Source organism: Sminthopsis crassicaudata, chromosome 2 (genome assembly GCF_048593235.1).
Source record: "Sminthopsis crassicaudata isolate SCR6 chromosome 2, ASM4859323v1, whole genome shotgun sequence".
Lineage (NCBI taxonomy): Eukaryota > Metazoa > Chordata > Mammalia > Dasyuromorphia > Dasyuridae > Sminthopsis > Sminthopsis crassicaudata.
Window position 1 is genome coordinate 422,943,112 of NC_133618.1, and position 17,434 is coordinate 422,960,545.

At 34.2% G+C, this 17,434-nt stretch overlaps 1 protein-coding gene across 3 annotated transcripts; it reads left to right on the top strand.

Annotated features, from left to right (window-relative positions):
• The first annotated feature begins 1,970 nt into the window (after positions 1-1,970).
• On the top strand, positions 1,971-17,152 carry C2H5orf58 (chromosome 2 C5orf58 homolog). 3 transcript variants are annotated; one of them, XM_074292036.1, is made up of 4 exons: positions 1,971-4,305; positions 4,750-4,835; positions 8,145-8,242; positions 15,011-17,152. In XM_074292036.1, the coding sequence occupies exons 3-4, from the start codon at positions 8,149-8,151 to the stop codon at positions 15,157-15,159; spliced, it is 243 nt and encodes an 80-aa protein (XP_074148137.1). In that variant the 5' UTR covers positions 1,971-4,305; positions 4,750-4,835; positions 8,145-8,148; the 3' UTR covers positions 15,160-17,152. The 3 variants fall into 3 exon arrangements, with proteins under 3 accessions (XP_074148137.1, XP_074148138.1, XP_074148139.1); XM_074292037.1 differs by lacking the exon at positions 4,750-4,835 and having other exon boundaries at positions 1,971-3,971; XM_074292038.1 differs by lacking the exons at positions 1,971-4,305; positions 4,750-4,835 and adding an exon at positions 4,850-5,490.
• Positions 17,153-17,434: the final 282 nt, after the last annotated feature.

Sequence of the window (17,434 nt, forward strand, 5' to 3'; positions counted from 1 at the left end):
ATAGATAGATACACACCTACATATGCAGCAAAAAACAGAAGCCAGCAAAAACATTTAAATATGAAAAATTGACACATATCTTGATTTTCATTTGAACACGTGGGTATCAGATTGGAACAGTCTAAATATAGGGAAAACACATGATTGTCAGTGTGCCAGGGAAAGGATTCCAAATCAAATCACTTTCCCATCTAATCAGGTGAAATTTTTTTGTTAATTAATTGAGCATGTAGCTCTCTAAAGTAGGAGTTCTTTATACAAGATCTATGAACTCTATTTTTTGATAATTTTATTAAAATTATAATTGCTATATTGTGTAATTATATGCTTTTATGTAATTAAAAGTATTAGTCTAAGAAGGGGTCCATAGACTTTGTTACAGGGATCCCTAACACAGAAAGGAGTAAGAAGCCCTGATCTAAACAATAGCTACTCTTAGCTCTGGCTTTAGGATTCCAAATAATTTTCAGTTCAGCTGTCGATGAAAAGCTTGTAGATTCTAGAAAAGTCAGGATTAACAACTACTTAGATAAGAGATGTTTAGAATTTAAAAAGGAAGAGTTAGTATTCCTTAATGAACAGGAGTCAACTATATTCAAATAACAGTAAAAATCAAGAAGCCTATGAAATAGAATTAGTAGACTAAAAGATACATTATAATAGCACCAAGGTCTATTCATGCTCTCTAAATTAACATTTCTTTGAGAAAATTAGCTATGCTTTCCAAAATGAGTTGTTTTTGTTTCATTTAATAAATTGCCAGTGTGGGAGGAGTGTAATATCAACTTCAAATTCAGTCTTTTAATAGCAAGGGAAAATATATTGTGATTTTAAAGGGCAAATGATAGAATAAGAAGCATATTTTATTTTGAGACAGAGAGAAATTCTGATTGGTGAGCTGATGGTTATAAAAACAGCATTATGAGATATAAATCTTCTTGAGGAAGGAAGATATTTTCCAAAGAGAAAATCACTGGGAGTGATCAGGAAACAAAGGTTACAATGACTGTCAGAAAACATTAACCAGCTCCAATTGCTGAATCTCTATCAGCCCTAGATGCAACTTCACTTACTTTTTTTAATTACAGGAAGGAGGGAGGGAAAAGAAAGACACCACTGTTTTGTCTAAGGACATTGGATTACTTATAACTGATTGTTTTAATTTGAACATCTAGATTTAGAAGTTCGTTGTATGGAACTGTCCAGGTACTGAATGTGAATGCATCCTGTGCTGCTCTATTTTGGATGAGATGGGTTTGTTAGCATTGTTTCCAAACTACAGAAAATATTTCGCAATGTATCTGCTGGGGATGGGGGTGAGGAGAAGGGATAGAACAATGGTTTTTCTGCCTAGGGGCCATAAAACTTCAGCTAAAAATGATCAGTATAATCTTTCACCAGTCATCTCTTTTACAATGTCAAGAAATATTTTTCCTGAAACAGTCAACTGTTTTGACATAGTATTAATAACTCAAAGAAGAAAATCAAGTAAGGATTACAATTTAATTGTAAGAGGAGTTTTTCTTCTATCTGTGGCTGGAATGATTTTCGATGATTATGCTGGCATCTTTATTTATCTGATAAGAATGAAGACATTAACCAGAAACATGGATCTCCATTCTTCTAACAGCAGATCTATGGCATGTGAAGTCACACAGGTAATGAAAAAAACATGTTTATGTTGTTATGTCCCACATTGTTAAATATGTTAAAAAGTCTTGCAATTGTTCACTTCTTTGCAGGAGATTTTCAAAAGGGGAGTTTATGTTCAGTCAGGAAACAAGTCTGTCTCTGAGGCTTCCAAAAGTCTGCACTTTTAATTGGTAATGAGTAGACAGATGATGTAAATGAGAGCTCTGAGATTTAGTGAGAGAAAAAAGAAGCATTTACTCCAATTTGTTTTCCTGGAAATGAATGTTTCATGTCAAGAATGTGTAATAAAAACAACAAAGGCACTACCATTCTGTGCCATAAATGGTTTAATTACCTTGTTGCTTCACAACAGATTTGCCCTTTATGAGAGAGTTTACCGGCTTTTTAATCCCTCTTATTTGATTAACATTAGGATCAATGCTTACAACCTGTGTGGATGTCAATAGCACATTATATTTGCAAACATAAAGGAAGATGGTTTTTAGAACTTCATATATTAAAGATACATCTTAAGGACATCAGATTATCTTTTTACACTCCTTTCTTAAGAAAAACATTGTTTATAGGATTTCAAGCAGATGGGACATTAGAGACCATCTAATATAATCCCTTTATTCTGTACAAGCAGAAAGTGAGGATCTGGAAAGTTAATGGTATATTGGAGGGATCATTGAACTTACAGAGTTGGGGAAAACCTTACCCAAGGTCTATGAACTCTTTAATTATAAAAGAAATTATAAAAAAGCAATGATATTAAAATACTTATCAAAATATATGTATTTTAAAGAAAGACAGTTGTTTGAACTAAATCTGACATACTAACTGTAATTCTGGGCAAGTCTCTTAATTATCTGAGCCTGTTTTTTCCATCTATAAAGTAGAAATAATTTATCTACTTTCCAGGGTTGTTGTAAGTGCTGTGGAAATGTAACTAAAAATAATATTAGCAGATGAGGGATTTGAATCTTGCTTTTTCAATGCCAGCTATTCACATGTATTTAGCAAAAAGAGAAAGATTCTGTCTAATAAGAGCTAAACTTATATAATTCTTTAAGACAGCCGTCCTCAAACTTTTAACTAGGGGGCCAGTTCCCTGTCCCTCAGACTGTGGGAGGGCCGGACTAGAGTAAAAAGAGAAGCTCACACTCTGTCTCCGCCCCTCGGCCCATTTGCCATAACCTGGCTGGCCGCACAAACGTCCTCAGTGGGCGGAAGTTTGAGAGCCCCTGCTTTAAGGTTTGCAAACTATTATATATGTTGCTAGTACACTCACATACCTATGTATAAAATCTGGCTTAAAATGCATGCAAAATTTTGATAATAAATGTAAGATAGAAAAGACATAATGCATGTTTATATAATGATCATGACTCTATCTGCTTCTACCAAAAATCACCTGACTAAACTCAAACAAATATCATGGGAGAAGAGACTATATCTCCATCATCTTTTATCCTCCAAAGCTCCTACTATACACAAGCACATAGTAGGTACTCAATAAATATCTATTGAGTGATTAACGGCCATTGGGTATTTGGAAAGTTGATCAACAAAGTATAAAATCCTTAAGACCTCATTCAGCGAAGTTGTAGTCAGAAGTTTGGGGGTGAATCTTAGTTATTACTTACTCCCGTCAGGGGTCTGGAGAAAATGCCTTACCCACTCTTGGTCTCATCTGTAAAATTAGAGATTAAACTAAGTGGCAGCTACATTTTCTATTAGTTCTAAATACTGTGATTCCTTCCTAGCATGAAGGACAGTGGAAAGAAAGAACGCTGGTCCGGGGTATCAGAAGCCGCTAGTTCTATTGACCCCACTGGTTTACTTCAAGTGATTTCAGAGCCACCAGAATGGCACAAAGAGAGCATCGCAGTGGGAGCAACGAAGAAGAGAAACAAGATTTAAGTGAATCTTTTTCAGCTATGAAGTTCTCACATTCTGTAATCATACAATATCAAAGTATCCAGAAACCATTATTTTTCAAAAAAAGAAAAAAATCGAGACTCAAACGACCTAAAATGATGTATTTATCAATTGCTCCGTCTTCTGGACCCATTACTGCATTCTTGTCCCAGCTCTGAAGGAAGCAGGAAATTTAGCTCTCGCTCTCACACTAAAAGTCACCTGGAAAAAAATTGATGTGGGCCGGACTACAAGTCCCAGAATGCATCGGGGGAGAGAGTGACCAATCAGAAACCCGAAAGCCGCCCTAGATCCCGGCATGCTCTGGGGAAGCCTGTTCAGAATTTTCCTCTGCGTGGGGCGGGCTTCTAGTGGTTGCTGTCCTTATTCCCTGAGGGGCGGAGGGGCGGGGTCTGGTGAGTCGTGCGTGGGAGGAAGCACAGTGGAGTTCAGATATGTGGAGGCACGAAGAAAGCAAGATCCCCAGGGGTCATCCTTTAAGGATAGTAGTTGCTACATGCACGGGCCTGGGAGAAGTCGCGCTCTCTTCCTTCTGGCCCGCCTCCTTTCTCGCCCTTGTTGGCGGAAGTGGGGGTGAGGGGCGTGGCGAAGTCCTTCCCCGGCCCGCCCACCGGCCTCGGTGTGCCCCATAGAAAACCTTTTAACTTTTGTGAGGAAGGTGGAGGCAGTCCGTTATACCCATTTTGTAAGATAGCGTCGAGGCCTAATTGTTATTAAACGCCTGAGCTGGTACTTAAATGGCCGTCCGTCCTGTTCCTGTTTTTTTTTTTGGTTGGTGTTTTGTCTGTTTTCTCCGATCCTGACCTAGCTTGGGGATAAACAATTCAGTTACTTTTACTTACTGCCTTAACTTCCCGGGGTCCCGGGAAAGAATGTTTCTGAGTAAGCACTTGAGTTCAGGAGTGACAGCCAGCCTGGAAAGTCTGTTGTTGTCCACGGAGATTCCCAACTCGAACGATTAATTAGGGCGAGCTAATAAAAACCTTCTAGTCCGGAACTATCTCGAAATAAATATAGGATTTTTTTTTTTTTTTTAAAAGGTGCAGAGCACAGATTCTGGGAAGGAGGGAATGAATTGTCCAGAATAAAAAATAGGATTATCGGTCACTTTGGATCCTGACTGAATTCTAATTTAATATGCTTTCCGACTTTATATTTTATATCCTTCCATAGATTTCAGCACACCTCGAATGTGCAACCTTCATTGCTTTCTGCGGTACCAACCTCAGAGAGCTGAGAAAGCACTTCTTCAATTGCAGGTGCTGTATAAATGTGATCTGTTATTGTTGCTCAGACGCTGCTGACTATGGAGATACAGATAGAGAGACTGTTCTTTTGTGGTCTCGCCCAGTCTCAAAGCGTGAGGCCCCTGGGAGCTTACATTTTGATCTCACCATCCTCTTCTGTTCATCACTTCCTCAAGCCCTTTGAATAAGGAGAAATCAGAAGCAGGAGAGGAATAAACCTATAATGGACTCCAAAAGAAGTTTCCCCTTCTAGCCCATTAGCTTCCCTCAGGGCCCTTTTCTTATGTGTTCTTTAAATTAGATGGATAGTAGCCAAAAAATTTAGTAGATTTGAGTAATATTCTAAGGGGTTCACAAGCTAGCCCGGGGGGCCTTCTGGGGCCCCGCAGGGTTATGGCAAATGGGCTGAGGGGCGGAGACTCCGGCCCTCCCACAGTCTGAGGGACTGAACTGGCCCCCTATTTAAAGTTTGAGGACCAAGTGTCCCTGATTAACTGTAATGTTGAGTAAGACTTTTTTTTTTTTTTTTTTCCTGAGACTGGGGTTAAGTGACTTGTTCAGGGTCACACAGCTAGGAAGTGTTAAGTATATGAGAACAGATTTGAACTCGGGTCCTCCTGACTTCTGGGCTGGTGCTCTATCCACCGCGCCACCTAGCAGCCCTTGAGTAAGACATTTAACTGTTCTTTGCCTCAGCCTCTTCATCTAAAATAAAGGCAATTCTAAAACAACAATTTTTACAATGCTTCTCTCAGAGCAAATTTATGAATAAATAGTGCAAATAATATTTGCATTTATTCCTGTTTTAAAGATAATCAAAAAGATGATGAAAGTATATGTTAGGTTGAATTCAGACTCAGGTCATCTTAAAATCTATAACTCTTCCTACTATCTCATCTTGTCTCAAAGATAGAAGAGTTAGGAGTTAAATACTCTCTAAACACCCCTTCTAGGGCTTTCATCTTATGAGTATCTAAATCATCTTCTGATCTAACATTCAAATGGAAGTCCTCTGGCAGCATTTAAGGATTCATGAGTGTGAATACTTTAAACAAAAATTAAGGCTGTAAGAAAAACCCAACAACTCATTTCTTTTACAAGTATTTTTTGATTTGAAAAAATGTGTATTTTAAATAATGGTTTATAGACCTTCAGGCTCAATACATTTGACCCAGGCAGAAGATAAAAATATCAATTTTTGAACTAAAGTTTAGTTTGTTTTCACCATTATAAATAGTGGTCTGGGGCAATGAGTTTTGCTCCTATTAGAATATGTTCTCCTGAAGGGAAGATACAACCATATCCTGCACTTTTAAAAATTTATTCCACATAGCTAGGGATAGTGTTTGTGTATAGAGGCATTTTTTGAATGGATGTCAAATTAACTGTATTTGACATAAATGAAATTTTTATCTTGCTGCATTTTTCTTGTAGTTGGAACATTTATAATTTATAACACCAAAATGGAAAATCCTTAAATTAACCATATAATTGAGCTATTACATGAAAAACTTTTTTCATACTACTCAGAATACTTGTGCCATTCAACAGTAATAGGTGATAGTTTATATTAACATTGGATGATTATATTGTATCTAAAATCTATTATTTAAAAATTTTATGTCATTGTTTCTATTGTAATGGCCCCATCTTGTGGCGATAGTTTGATTTAGAAAGGACTTCAGTTTTTATTAAAAGTATCACCATTCTCTCAGGTACCCCTGTTAGGAAACTAGCTATGTTTAACTCTTTTCCTCATTCCCATTGTCTAATTGGTTGTTCAATCTTGTCAGTTCTACCTCCACAATATTTTGTACCTATTCTCCCCTCATACTGCTTGCTATCATCCTAGCTGAAACCACTATTTCCTTTTTGCCTACTACTATCTGAACTGATCTTCTAATTGGACTCTGCCTTACTTAGTCTCTCTACTATCCAGTCTATTTTTCACATAAGCTAACCAAAATTTATATATATATATATATATATATACATATATATATATATATATATATATATATATATATATACATATATATATATATATATATATATATATATATATATATATACATATATATATATATATATATATATATATATATCAAAACATTTCAGTGTCCTGAGCTTGGCATTTTAAAGCTATTTTCAATCTGATTACCACATAGTTTCCTGACCTTATTCACAGGCTATTTGCTGTTCTTTGATTTCATCTTGCCCTCTTCCATGCCTGTAATATTCTCAGGGATGTGCTGAAATCTCCTCGAATGTGAGAAAGATATTAAATTTTCTTTGTGTGCATTTGTATTTCAGAAATCAACAGTTACTATAAAGTGGCTTGATTTATTATTTTGTTGATTTCTAGATTGTGTTAAAAATGCAGATTTGTCTTAAAAGTGTATGCATATTTTCCCCTCCAGACACTCTGGTCATTAAGCATTTACTAGTACACTCTGAATATACTCCTTCAGCATCTCTGACAGTTGAAATATAACATTTCTTTTATGGCTCAACTCAGAAATTACTCTTCTAGTAACCCTCCCATATCCTTTCAGTTGAAAGTGATTTTTTTTTCTTTCTCAAATTTTCTTTTACACATTGCCAGAATTTTTCATTTTCCCTTAGTATTTCTATCTTGTGGTGTATTTTTTTGTGCATTTCTCTTACTGGTTGATTGTAAGCTCTTAGAAGCCAAGGAATCATAACTTTTTTTCATCTTGGAAACATTCCTTAATATATTGCACACAGTAAATGCTTAATAAATATTTGTTGAATTGAATAACCTGTTTGAAAGTATTTTCATTTGGAAAAGTAATATACAAGATGATACAAGGATATTACTTCAGTTCCCTCCCTTAGATTTCAAAGAAAAGAACTAAAAAGATACAGTTCTAGGTTTAAAACTTAAATATTATTGAAATTTTTTTTAGCATTTTCATTTTTGAATATATCACTTTTTCATTCCCTAGTTTTAGAGATATCTTATACAGTATTAAATTTCATTTTTATTATTCTTTCCATTTATATTGCTGTTATATATTTTTATGTTTATTCCCCTTTGAATCAGTTCATAAATCTTCCCAATTTTGCTTGATTCTTCATCTTTATCATTTCTTATAATGTAATATTCTATTATGTACATATAAACACTAATGCACACATACAGAGACATACAGATGTATATTCTGAAATTCCTTTGCCAATTCCTCAATTAATGGGCATTTGTTTTAAAATTACATAGTTTTAAAATACTAGAAATGAACATTTTTGAGAGTAATTTGCAATATTTCTATTTTGTCAATTTTTATTTTTGTTTTTCAGTCAAATGTTTCAGAATAATATTGCTGACCAGCAGTTCGACCTGAAAGTTCTAATTAAAAATATTGAAAAAATATTTTTGGATCTGAAGAAGATGAATGGTAAGTATGAAATTCCTAGAAATCAAATTGGTTACTTATTATTGTTATAAAAGAAGAGAGTAATTAGTGTGTGTCTCTATTCTGCTTAACTTATTCCCCTTTTCTACAATTGACTATTGAATTTCTTCTGTGACTAAAACAGTGCCACAATGAAATTGTACCAAATTAATCATCTAATTGTTGCATTTTGTAGATAAGAGAAAACTAAAATACTATCTGCTATTTGACTGGGAGTCAGGAGGTTTAGATAACAATAATGGATCTACTGCCAAGTTTGTGACCATGGTTAAGTCACTTATCTATTTTGAATTTTAACTTCTTCATATGAAGAGACCAAATACTAAGATCCTTTTCATTTCTAATATTGCATTACTCTCTTTTATTAGTTATGTGCTTTTCAGCTGACCTAATAGAGCTATTTATGTAAAATTTTAGATAAGTTTTTACACTCACCAAGTTAGATAACCAAAAAATACTTGCAATAAAGTACTTTTTTTGATAATTCTTCTCATCATTACCTCACCCTATTTTTTCTAAATTCATATTCATATTAACCTGCTCTCCTTAATACAATTTCCCAACCAAAGGCTAAAATAGGAGAGGGTGGACATAGAGCCAGCCAGAACATCTGGAAGAAAGACAACACAATGACATCTGGTATCTAGTAGAAGCAGGACTTAACTTTGCTACAATAGTCCTATTCTGACATTTAAGGGAGAAGACATTGAAGTTCCTGAAGGCAGGAAGTAGCCAATAAATCCAGGAGTTCATGTAGGAGGGGAGAATATATATATATATATATATGTTTTTTTTTGTTGTTGTTTTGTTTTTTTTTTTGCTGAGGCAATTGGGGTTAAGTGACTTGCCCAGGGTCACACTGCTAGAAAGTATTAAGTATCTGAGGTCAGATTTGAACTCAGGTTTTCCTGACTTCAGGGCTGGTGTTTATCCACTGCATCAACTACCTGCCCCTTGGACACTATATTTTTAAAAATCATAAAAGAAAACTACTCAAAACTTTCAGAACTAGATGGCAAAATAAAATAGAAGAAATTCACAGGTCACCTCCAGACAGAAATCTGAAGTTAAATATGCCCAGAAATGTCATAGCCAAAATTCAGAGCTTCCTGATCAAAGAAAAATTACTTCAAGTAACCAGAACAAGAGGGATACCAGAGTACTATCGTTAGGATCACACAAGATCATACAACCATTATATTCTGCTCTCCCTCTTTCTTCTTATTTTTTATCACTTTATTTTTCCCCAGTTACATGTAAAAACAATTTTAAACATTCATTTTTAAAACTTTGAGCTCAGATTCTCTCCCTTTCCACCCTTCTTTTTTAGAAATCAAGCATTTTGATATGGGTTATACATTTATAGTCATTCAAAACATTTTCAAAGTAGTCATGTTGTGAAAGAAAACAGACCAACAGAAAAAGAAAGAATTTTTTTTTTAAATTATACTTTAAACTGTATTTGGATACCATCAATTCTTTCTCTGAGGTTGGATAGCATTTTTCATCATAAGTCTTTCATAGCTGATCATCTTACAGTACTACTGTTACTTTGTAAACAGCAGCAGCTCATGAAACTCAGGTTTTTCTGAGAGCATTCTGTTCATTATTTCTTATAGCACAATAATGTTCCTTCATAATCACATTCCACAATTTGTTCAGTCATTCCCCAATTTATAGGCATCTCCTCAATTTCCAATTTTTTGCTATAAACATTTTTGTGTTATAGGTATTTTTTTCTTTTTTGCTTTTATTTCTTTTGGGATACAGACCTAGAACTGGTATTGCTAGGTCAAAGAGTATGTATGTTTTTATAGCCCTTTGGGCTAGTTCCAAATTGCTCTACAGAATGGTTGAATCAGTTTACAGCTCTACCAACAATGCATTAACCTATCATTTTCCCCACATCTCCTCCAACATTATTCCTTTTCTATTCTATTAGCCAATCTAATGGGTATAAGGTAATACTTCAGAATTGTTTTAATTTGCATTTCTCCAATAAGTAGTGTTAGAGCATTTTAAAAAATATGGCTATAAATAGCTTTGATTACTTCGTCTGAAAATTGTTCATATCTTCTGATCATTTATCAATTGGAGAATGGCTTTTATTTTTATAACTTTAACTCAGTTTTCTAGATGTTTGAGAAATAAAGCCTTTATCAGAAAATTTTATTTCACTTTTTTTTCCCACAATTACTGTTGTTAACTATATTTCCTCCCTGTTTGTTCTATTCTCTTTTTTTGCCCTGTCTTTCCTCAAGTATTTTGTTTCTGACTATCACCTCCCTCAATCTGCCCTTCATTCCATCACTCCCCTGCTTTTTATTATCTGTCTCCCCTCCTGATTTTCCTGTAGGGAAATTCTATATCCAATTGTATGTACTTTTTTTAATGCCATGGAACTGTGAGGAGAGTTTGTCCTCAGCCAAATTCTGATGAAAGGAAAGTTTACTTACTCCTTTACCCCTCCTCCCTTCTCCACTGTAAACATTTTTTCTTGCCTCTTTTATGTGAGATAATTTATTCCATTCTATCTATCCATTTTCCTTTCCCTTCTCCTTTCTTTCCCCCCCTCTCCCCCAGGCTGGGGTTAAGTGACTTGCCCACAGTCACACAGCTAGGAAGTGTTATGTATCTGACTGAGACCAGATTTGAACTCAGGTCCTCCTGAATTCAGGGCTGGTGCTCTATCCACTGTGCCACCTAGCTGCCCCCTCCCTTCTCCTTTCTTTCATTCTTTAATTTTGTTTTTTAGATTTCTTTCCTTCACATTCAACTCATACTTCTGCCCTCTGTTTATATATAGTCCTTCTAATTGCCTTAATAATAAGAAAGTTCTTATGATTTAACAAGTATTATTTTCTCATGTAGGAACATCAACAGTTAAACTTTTGTAAGAATCTTATATCTTCCCTTTTCTGTTTACCTTTTTATGCTTCTATTGAATATTGTCTTTGAAAGTCAGATTTTCTATTCAGCTCTGGTCTTTTTATCAGTTATGCTTAAAAGTCCCTTGATAATTTCTTGAAAGATGATTTCTAAGTTGTTTTTTTGATCACAGTTTTTAAGTAGTCAAAAAAAAATTGCACCTTATATCTATTTTCAGTCATTTTTCCAATGAGATATTTTACATTGTCTTCTATTTCTTCATTCTTTTGGTTTTGTTTTGTTTCTTGATTTCTCAAAAAGTCATTAACTTCCATTTGCTCAATTCTAATTATTAAAGAGTTATTTTCTTCAATGAGCATTTATACCTCCTTTTATATTTGGCCAATTTCCTTTTCCAGAAAGTTTTAAAGCATAATTTCAAAACACAAGATTAAATACCCTGAATACAGAACCTCCCCTCCCCTCCCTCCATGCTGGCCTTTTCTCCCATTGTTTGGGGGAGTTCAAGCTTACGTTCTAATCATAAAAATCTAACCCAGAAACAAAAGAATATATGTCAATAACAATAAACTCTTAATTTAAGTTTCCCTAGAGAACTGATATACAAGCAGATATAATTTAAGGCTATCAATACCTTTTAAAAATTATTTAAATGCTAATTAAGAGGTGGGAGAAAATAGAAGGGGACAATACCTGCAACTTTTTAGCTATAGCTCTGTTTATTATTATAAAATCTCAAGTCACAATTAAAGTATAGTTTAAGGGTTATTCACATGAGAGTGTCTTCACTCCATTAATTCCACAGTCCTGTTTTCTTCAGTATGTGTATGTATGGCCTTTACCAAGCTGTTGAATATTTTTTATTATTTTCTTGCATCACTTTCATTTCTCTTCCCATTTTTTCTCTATTTCTCTTACTTGATTTTCAAAATCCCTTTTGAGCTCTTCTATGGCCTAAGGAACAAAACATATTTTCCTGGGAGGCTTAGATTTGGAGGTTTGACTTTATCTTCTTTTGAGTTTGTAATCTTCCTTGTCAGCATAGTAACTTTCTATAGTCAGAATTTTTTTTCTGTTGTTTGCTCATTTTTCCAGTGTTTCTTAACTTTTAACTCTGTGGAAAGTAGAGTTTTGAATTGAATGGAGAGCACATTGTCCCAAGCTACAGAGAGTTTGTACAGCTATTTTTAGAGATACTTCTAGGGACCTAGAAGTTTTCAGCTCTTCCAAGGTAATATGATCTAAAGAGAGGTATGAGTAATGAAGTCTAGATAAGGGATACCTAAATAAAATTAGGATTAATTGAGGTCTAGTGGCAGGTTTGGGTACAGGGAGTCAAATGGAGCTCTCCTGCAACTCCTTTGGATTCGGTGCAATGATACAGAGTTAAATAAGTTCTAATGGCAGCACAAGGCCCGAAAACCTAGATTGATAAAATTAAAAAAAAGGTTTATTGTAGGGTTTGGAAGTATGGTAAAAGTCTGGTTAGTAAAAGGTATTAGAGGAAGGAATATACCAAAAGTGGCGGACAGAGAGTCTGTGATGCAAAGCATGGTGCTTGCATGTTTCGACCCTCTGCCAAGAGATGATTCCAGCTTGGCTATTTATTTGCTTGAAGGGGCCTATGGGTAGAGTCTCAGGTTGATTCTTCGAGGGCCAGAACCCACCAGGTGGGGGTTGGGAAACCTGAGCAGATCATTAGAATGGGGGCTGGGTATAGCCCAAGTTAGCTCAGATACAGATCTCTCCCCTTGGAATACAAAAGGGTGGTTTTGACCAGATCTTGTAAATCAAAGGTCAGTCCCAAAGGGGGTTGGAGATCAGAAAGGAATCTTAAAGGAGCCACTGCCCGCATCATGAGGAGGCTACACCTATATAGTCCCAGCCCTAGCAAATTAGTAGCAGGCCTTGGGAGCCATTAAATTAGAAGCAGAAGTAGTAGCAGTTGCTTCCAGAGTTCTCAGCTTCCAGGTGTTAAGAGGGTTGAACAGCTGGTCAGAAGGAGATTACAAGGGTCTCTTTGCTAGCACTGAGGCGGAACTCTGTTGCTTTGCCCATTCTTGATTGGGGTCACAGTTCTGGATAGCAGTTCTGGGGTGAGGAGGAAGACTAGCATACTACAGCTTATGTACACAGTAGAGCAGGGACAAATCTTTCTTACAGTTCTAGGACATAAAAAAGTTCTTGTGGTCACTCAGACCAGAGAACATGTCAGAAGAGTAGTAAACATCTCTCCTTAGATCCTACTACCTTGGACGAGTTGAAAACTTAAAGGTGTTTCACTCTCACTCTGGTGAAATGGACTTCTCCTGCCTACATTCTAAATTTTCTTGGTCTGGAAAATTATTTCACTCTATCTTTTTGTGGGTTTTGCTACTCTAGAACTCAGTGTTATTTAAAGGTGAGAGAGCTCAGCTAAGTGCCTGCCTTCACTCCACCATCTTGGCTTTGCCTCTGCAGCCATTGCTTTTATTTATTCATTTATTCATTCATCCACTCATTTATTTATTTATTTACCAAATCAAATAATTAATTCATTTATTTATTTATTCATTCATTAATTTATCTATCTGTTTGTTTATTCATTCATTCATTCATTTATTTATTCATCCGTTCATTCATCTATATTTATTTATTTATTTTTTTGCTGAGATAAATTGAGATTAAGTGACTTGCCCAGGGTCACAGCTAGGAAATGTTAAATGTCTGAGATCAGATTTGAACATAAGTGCTCCTGACTTCAGGGCTGTTGCTCTACCTGACCCAAGTCATTACTTTTAAGGAAAGAAAAACTTGGAATCTAATATACCAAAAAGTCAAAGAAAAAGATGTATGCTTAAGAATAACACATCCTGCAAAATTCAGTATAATCATATGATTTTTAATAGAGGAATTTCAGGCATACTTATTTAAAAAAAAAAAACAGAGCTAGGTAAAATCTTTGAAACAAACATTTCAAGCAAGAAAAACCTAGAAAAGTTATTTCATAATTATGGTATGCCAAAAAGGATATACAAACAGGGAGAAGAGGGTAAAGGGAACAGCCTTTATCCTAAGTCGATTGAGGATAAAGGAAAAGGATATAGAAGAAAATATTTATAGCAATCTTTTCTTAAACATAGAAGTGGAAATAAAATAGATGTCTAACAACTGGACAATGGCTGAGTGAACTATAGTATATATAATGGAATTTCATTTTGCTTTAAGAAATTGTGAATATGATGGAATCAGAAAAACATTGAGTCATTTTAATTGATTCAGAGCTAAATAAGTAAGAGATCAACAAAGAATAAATTTCACAATGATAACAGCAACAATAAGAAGAAATAAAACTTTGAAAAGCTTTTGGATTTGATCAGAATGAAATTTGCTTCCTCAAACTAGCCCAAGTTTTAAGATTACTTTTACTGCACTATAGTATAGATATTTGTTATAATGGAAAGTTTCTATATGAGTTGATTGAGTAGCAGTAATGGGTTAGTGGGTAGGTGATAGATATGCAAACCAAACTTATTTTAGTGCAAAGAAGGAAAAAATGCAAAAGGGGGACACAAATAGTACTTAAGTGATTTGTTAAATTTAGAATATATACATATGTGACTAGGTGTGGATATGTATAGGTCTATATATACATATAAAATATATGTATGTTCATGTGTATTATATATAGAACAAACTACCTAACATGTTTACTTTTTTTGACAAGTTTTTTCCCCTTATATCAAAATGTTTGTATTTGATCATTGCTTAAAGTAAGTTATTAAAGAATTTAAAAATTTATGCTTAAAATGTATGTAAATTAAAATGTATGCGATATTGTTGATGACTTTAGCAATCTTTTTTTTTTTTTTTTCTATACAGAGCTCACCAAATTACTTCTGTGTGATCTTATTTTGAATTTTAGTCATCCTATGGAGACAGAAGATTTAGTAAAAGTAGAAGAAAACATTATTTCCAAAGAGTTTAAAATATCAGATCATTTAGTTCCTTCTTTGAATGATGATATCTAACATATTGAAAGGCAAAAATTTTCCGCTTGTTTACAAATTGTTAAATTATATACATAAATCTAATAATTGAGGATTAAAAGTTTTATTAAATGTTTACTTATTTGGAAAATAATTTTTTTTATTGCTTGGTAGTGCTTTCCTTTTCAACTTTTGTTAAAATTATGAGTAATTTCAAGTATATATCCTTTTAAATAATAACTAGGTAAATGAATGTCATGAAATTGTCCATGGGACAAAAAAAAACTTTAACTTTTTATCCTAGGGGTAGCTTTAATCTAGCCTGAAGTAGAAAGCATTATTAATGATGAATTTATTACATTTACTATTTTCCACATATGGCAGTGAGGTAGAAACTTTTTGTTACATTTGTTCCCAAATTTACCTTGCCAACATTGTCCCATTCAGTTAATTCAGTCCATGCTGTATTGGAGGTTAGAAAATATTGGTTCCAAAACTGTTTCTGCCATGTACCATTTCTGTGGCATTTGCCAAGTCATCTCACCTCTCTGGGCTTCACTTTTCTCATGTGTAAAATAAGAGAACTGGTTAGGTGATCTCCAGTGTTCTTTCCAGCTGTATACTTATAAACCTCTTTTGGTATCATCATAGATGTTAGTAATTGAGTAAAACAAAAGGACTTATAAATAACATCAGCTCACATTTAAGCTCTCATACAGCCAGAAGTTCACTGACCCTGAACAGCTGTTGAAAGTTCCGTAGCCTCTCTACACAATAAAAGCCCTCTGAAAGTCTCTTGTGTTGATCCACATTTTGAGAAACGGTATGAGTTTTCTTAAACCACACCATCTTTTCTGTGATGAGCTCAATATTATTGTATATCCATTACTGTACATGCATATTATTTAGAAAAAAATGTTAAAGAATTGCTTTGGTCCTTAGGAAACTGAGATATTTTTGCCAAAAAGCGAAAGAAAAATTGCCCATTGAAAAATATTTTTTAGAATCTTTTAAATCAGAAAAAAACCTTGGTAACTATGTTGTCCATCATCTTCATTTTACAGTAAAGAAACAAGATTCTTTCCAAGAGTCATTATGGTATTCACAGATTCACTCATACAATCAGCTGTTATTATGCTGTTATTGTATACAAGACACTGTGCTGTATACTGGGGATTTTGTTGTTGTTGTTGAGTTATTTTTAGTCATATCCAGTTCTTCATGATCCCATGTGGAGTTTTCTTGGCAAAGATATTGGAATGATTTCCTTGCTGTTTCCTTCTCCAGCTCATTTTTCAAATGATGAGACTGAAGAAAACAGGTTAAGTGACTTGCTCAGTGTCACAGTAGATAGTAAGTGTCTAGAACAAAACTTAAATTCTTGAAAGTTAGTCTCCCTGATTCCATGCTCAGTGCTTTAACCATTGTACCACCTAGCTGCCCCCACATTTGGGAAACTAAGACAAAAAAAAATTGATTGTATCTGTTCTTTATTTGATTTGAAAAAACAATTCATGTAGTATTGAAATAAATTATTTTTTTTTAAATGTTTGATAGAATTCACTTATAAATCTGGCAGATGCTAACTTATTTTCTTTTTCCTTTTTTCTTTGGAAGTTCATTTATGACTCGTTTAATTTCTTTCTTATAAAATAAGATTACTTATGTATCCTATGTCCTGTTTTGTTATTCTGAGCGATTTGTATTTTTATAAATATTTATTTCGTTTAGATTGTCAATTTTCTTGTCAAATGGTTAGGCAATTACTTTTATTTTTTCTTCATTGGTTAAGAATTTACCTTTTTCATTTTCATTTTTTTTATTTTATTAAAGCTTTTTATTTTCAAAACATATGCATGGATAATTTTTCAACATTGATCCTTATGTTCCAAAATTTCCCCTTTTCCTCCCCACCCCCTCTCTTAGAGGGCAAATTATTCAATATATGTTATCTATGTTAAAACATATGTAAATCCAATATCTGTAAACATAGTTGTACAATTATCTTGATGCACAAGAAAGATCAGATCAAAAAGGAAAGAAAATGAATAAGAAAACAAAATGCAAATGAATGACAACAAAAAGAGTGAGAATGTTTTCTCACAATCCTCTCTCTTCATCACAAGATCATTGAAAATAGCCTCAACCAAATGGAAAGAATTACGTTCATGAGAATTGATCATCGTATAATATTGTTGTTGCCATGCACAATGATCTCTTGATTCTGCTTATTTCATTTAGCATCCAGTTCATATAAGTCTCTCTAGGCCTCTCTAAAATCATCCTGCTGATCATTTCTTATAAAACACTAATATTC

What these genes read in the sequence shown, in the direction of transcription:
- C2H5orf58 (XM_074292036.1), top strand. Translation starts at nt 8,149, where the DNA reads ATGTTTCAGAATAATATTGCTGACCAGCAGTTCGACCTGAAAGTTCTA. An exon ending in GGATCTGAAGAAGATGAATG is followed by an intron (nt 8,243 to 15,010) that starts GTAAGTATGAAA and finishes TTTTCTATACAG; the next exon opens with AGCTCACCAAATTACTTCTG.